Raw genomic sequence first — 4,431 nt, 5'->3', positions numbered from 1 at the left:
CACCTACCGCAATCGCGTAGCGGGTGATGTCACGCTTTTCACATTCTGCCAAGGCGATGGGCAGCTCTTCCCCATCATGCGATTCTCCGTCGGTCACGACAATGAGGAGCCTGGTAGCGCCTTCTCTTCCACCCCGTTCAGGGCTGAAGGCTTCCGAGCTGAAATAGGCAGGTCAGAGGTCACAGAGAATTCCATCATTCACCTCAATAGGAATCTGATGCAGAAGCTGAACTATACACACAGACCAGACTGTTGTTGACCGGATAGATCATTATTTAACTAGGGGGCGTGGTAAAATTGATCACTTACAACCAGACAGATAGGGCTTAATTATAAATGCATACCTTGTATTAATTACTTAAGAAATTCCTAGATTAAAATGGAATTCCAGTAGAAAGTTTCCTTTTGTGTTGAAGTTCTGCTTTAAAAGTGTTGGCACTGCATAACTACATACCCCGAGATAGGCAACCTTGGCACTTGGTATATAAGAAAATCACAAATAGAAACTCCCACCTCTAATATATGAATGGTGTTGCTACATTTGTAGTTACAGCAGTGTGGTAAATAACCTTGGCATGTGTATGATTCAGGGGACAGCAATGGGGGTAACGGTCAGTTCTGGGACCGCATGCATGCCCATTACAGCTCCTTAAAACGAACAAGCCTTGTTACCGGACATACCAGGATTTGTGGATGGCAAATGCTGTCCTGGTCTCCCGTCCTTCCTGGCGACTGATATTCTTGGCGGCCTCTATCACCTCCCGAGAAGTTGTGTAGTCTTTCAGGGACCACTCGTGCACGGCCTTCTCTCCATATTGCAAGACCCCTACCTGTTCAGGAGGAGTTATGAGTTAGTCTAAGAGGTAGCTGAGATGGAAGAACTGGTTTACATTAGCCATGACAATATGGCTCCAAACATTCGTAACTGGTCTGGGTGGACATATATAAAGATACTCTGTGTCCTGTAGGCCCTTCACGAAAGGAGGATGTGATTTGATAGCCTTAACCTTCTCATTGGATGGTGTACCCCATGCCTCTGTAAACCATCTGTTGCAATGCACCCTAGTACGGTATCCACCCCTTGGGGGCTTCTGGCCAGTGAGTCATGCGCCCAAACTTTACTGCCCTCCCACTCTCACCTGTACCTCCCACTTCCTCCCTTTCTCACCCACCCTAAAATTGAATTATAACACCCACTCCCTATAGACACTGCCACTCCGGCACCCAAACTCTTACCATCACGTGCACTTTCACTCCTTGACCAACCAATGGCTCCCACCTATAAAACACCAACCTCAGTCACGTCAGCCTTTCACCTCTGACCCTACTGGAGCTGCCATGGACCAAATTTGTATCAATGTGAGTTGTAACTTTAAGAAAGCTGGCCATACGACTTTGTACAGCTTACATTGTTAATTCCATACGCATATCTCTCACTTGTAAAGTTATAACCTTGGCACATGTCGTGTTACCCCCTCCTAATTGTTTTCAATAAAAACTATTTGGAAATACAAAGTTGATGTAAGAAATCTGCTTAATACGTATTTCTCCCGTTAGCAATCAAACCACAAGTAGGCCGGTGTTCACATGGGTTCCTTACAACGGTGCAGGTGGTGGGACCATGAACCAAAGCCACTGGAACCGCCCAATATCTGAGAACACTCCGCTACCAGCTGCTTGTCAAGATGTGTGTGTGTCATTGTTTCATTCCTGATGACTCCTCCACTTCCCAGATGCCTGCGGTTTATTTATGCCTAGGGTCATTCATGTAAATTTGCAGCGATCAGCGTCTGTTTCTATATAAAGCGGACGGAACGCAGGATGGAAACCACACAGGAAGAGTCAAGATCCGAGCATTAGGAATGACACGCTAGGTACTCATACATGTGCACAGATGAGGATGTGTAGGGAAAAGGTCTACGTCTTATATTACTTTTATTTATTTTGGATGGGTTAGATCAGGGGTACGCAACCCCGGAGAGGTGGAGATCAACTTTAGAAGCACTGAAGAAGCACTAAAGAAGTCAAAGATCATTGGGGAGCCCCAGTAACATCCACTCTTACATTGGTGGTCAGTGGGGAACCCCAGTAACATCCCCCTTACATTGGTGGTCAGTGGGGGGCCCCAGTAACATCCCCTCTCACATTGGTGGTCAGAGGAAAGCTCCAGTAACATCCCCTCTAACATTGGTGGTTAGTGGGGAGCCCCAGTAACATCCCCTCTTACATTGGTGGTCAGTGAGGGGCCCCCAGTAACATCCACTCTTACATTGGTGGTCAGTGGGGAACCCCAGTAACATCCCCCTTACATTGGTGGTTAGTGGGGAGCCCCAGTAACATCCCCTCTTACATTGGTGGTCAGTGAGGAGCCCCAGTAACATCCCCTCTGACATTGGTGGTCAGTGGGGAGCCCCAGTAACATCCCCTCTTAGATTGGTGGTCAGTGGGGAGCCCCAGTAACATCCCCTCTTAGATTGGTGGTCAGTGGGGAGCCTCAGAAGCATCCCCTCTTACATTGTTGGTCAGTGGAGAGCCCCAGTAACATCCCCCTTACATTGGTGGTCAGTGGGGAGCCCGAGTAACATCCCCCCTTACATTGGTCAGTGGGCAGCCCCAGTAACATCCCCTCTTACATTGGTGGTCAGTGGGGAGCCCGAGTAACATCCCTCTTACATTGGTGGTCAGTGGGGAGCCCCAGTAACATCCCCTCTTACATTGGTGGCCAGTGGGGAGCCGCAGTAACATCCCCCTTACATTGGTGGTCAATGGGGAGCTCCAGTATCATCCCCCCTTACATTGGTGGTCAGTGAGGAGCTCCAGTAACAGCCCCTCTTACATTGGTGGTCAGTGGGGAGCCCCAGTAACATCCCCTCTTACATTGGTGGTCAGTGGGGGGCCCCAGTAACATCCCCTCTTACATTGGTGGTCAGTGGGGGGCCCCAGTAACATTCCCTCTTACATTGGTGGTCAGTGGGGAGCCCCAGTAACATCCTCTCTTACATTGGTGGTCAGTGAGGAGCCCCAGTAACATCCCCTCTTACATTGGTGGTCAGTGGGGAGACTCAGAAGCATCCTCTCTTACATTGTTGGTCAGTGGAGAGCCCCAGTAACATCCCCCTTACATTGGTGGTCAGTGGGGAGCCCCAGTAACATCCCCTCTTACATTGGTGGTCAGTGGGGAGCCCGAGTAACATCCCTCTTACATTGGTGGCCTGTGGGGAGCCGCAGTAACATCCCCCTTACATTGGTGGTCAGTGAGGAGCTCCAGTAACAGCCCCTCTTACATTGGTGGTCAGTGGGGAGCACCAGTAACATCCCCTCTTACATTGGTGGTCAGTGGGGAGCCCCAGTAACATCCCCTCTTACATTGGTGATCAGTGGGGAGACCCAGAAACAGCCTCTCTTACAGTGGTGGTCAGTGGGAGGCCCCCAGTAACATCCCCTCTTACATTGGTAGTCAGTGGGGAGCCCCATTACGATGACGCCCCAAAGCCAATCACCCCCCCCCTCTCTGCCTCCAGTCACCGATAATCTCAAGCTTAGCGATCTCCATAGGTTCCCAGGTAAGGTGATAAGGTGGTATTCCCTCACTTCCTGTGTGGTCACTGGGACAGGACGTGAGTGTCAATACTCCCAGTTGGCACGCAGACAGTGACAACAAGGAGGTTGCAATGCAATATTTCCTGGATGACATTAGCCGTGTCTCGAATGGAATTGACAGACCTGGATCTGATCGGGACCGATGAAAAACTTGCTGAGGATGTTGCTGAGGAAGTTCTGCACCTCAAACCAGGGGTAGATACTGTTCGATCCGTCCAGGAGGATGACGATGTCCAGGTATGTGGAGCACCCTAGAGGAGAAGGACACCCCGAAGGGGAAGTGACACCCCAAAATTAATACCATCTCTGACACATCTACAAAATAACGTATCACCTCGATGAAACGAAAGATGGACACACACACACACAACAATATCACATCCTTTTTTACAGGAATAAGCAAGATGGATGGTACGGGATGGGAGCAAGCCATAAAGTGGGAACCCTTGGCATACCTAGAGGTGGAGACTGGGCAGGGTCAACCTGTAAAGTGGTAGTTATTTGGGCACACCCTACTGGAAAGTAGGCAGATGACAATGGGTGGGGCTAATGTCCATAGGATGGGACCATAGGTTGAGAAGTATGGGAATGTGGTTAGCCAAGGCAAGAGGAGACACTGGAACTGGTATTTGATGACTCAGAGGTTGGGTTCAGGACAGGGAATGACCGCAGTGTACAAAAACACACATATATCACCAAATTTAGACTTAGAGTACTATATCTACACATCATGTGACCCAGTGCCATCTAAAGCATATAGTGGCGGCCAGTGGTGTATTTTGGTTTTGTGCTGCCCTAGGCAAGACTAAACCCGAGCACCCCCCCCCCCCC

At 49.6% G+C, this 4,431-nt stretch overlaps 1 protein-coding gene across 1 annotated transcript in view; it reads right to left on the bottom strand.

The window, feature by feature from the left end:
• Window positions 1-4,431, bottom strand: part of ITGA10 (integrin subunit alpha 10) — a 42,208-nt gene that overhangs the window by 24,842 nt on the left and 12,935 nt on the right. The window contains exons 6-8 of the mRNA XM_018570072.1: window positions 3,724-3,851; window positions 682-830; window positions 8-158 (exon numbers count right to left, since the gene is read on the bottom strand). Coding sequence (XP_018425574.1) covers window positions 8-158; window positions 682-830; window positions 3,724-3,851 — 428 coding nt within the window. The remainder of the gene's footprint in view (window positions 1-7; window positions 159-681; window positions 831-3,723; window positions 3,852-4,431) is intronic.

The sequence above is a fragment of the Nanorana parkeri genome, unplaced genomic scaffold, assembly GCF_000935625.1.
Source record: "Nanorana parkeri isolate BGI_ZX_2015 unplaced genomic scaffold, ASM93562v1 scaffold1452, whole genome shotgun sequence".
NCBI classification, from domain to species: domain Eukaryota; kingdom Metazoa; phylum Chordata; class Amphibia; order Anura; family Dicroglossidae; genus Nanorana; species Nanorana parkeri.
This window is presented reverse-complemented; position numbering and strand designations above follow the sequence as displayed.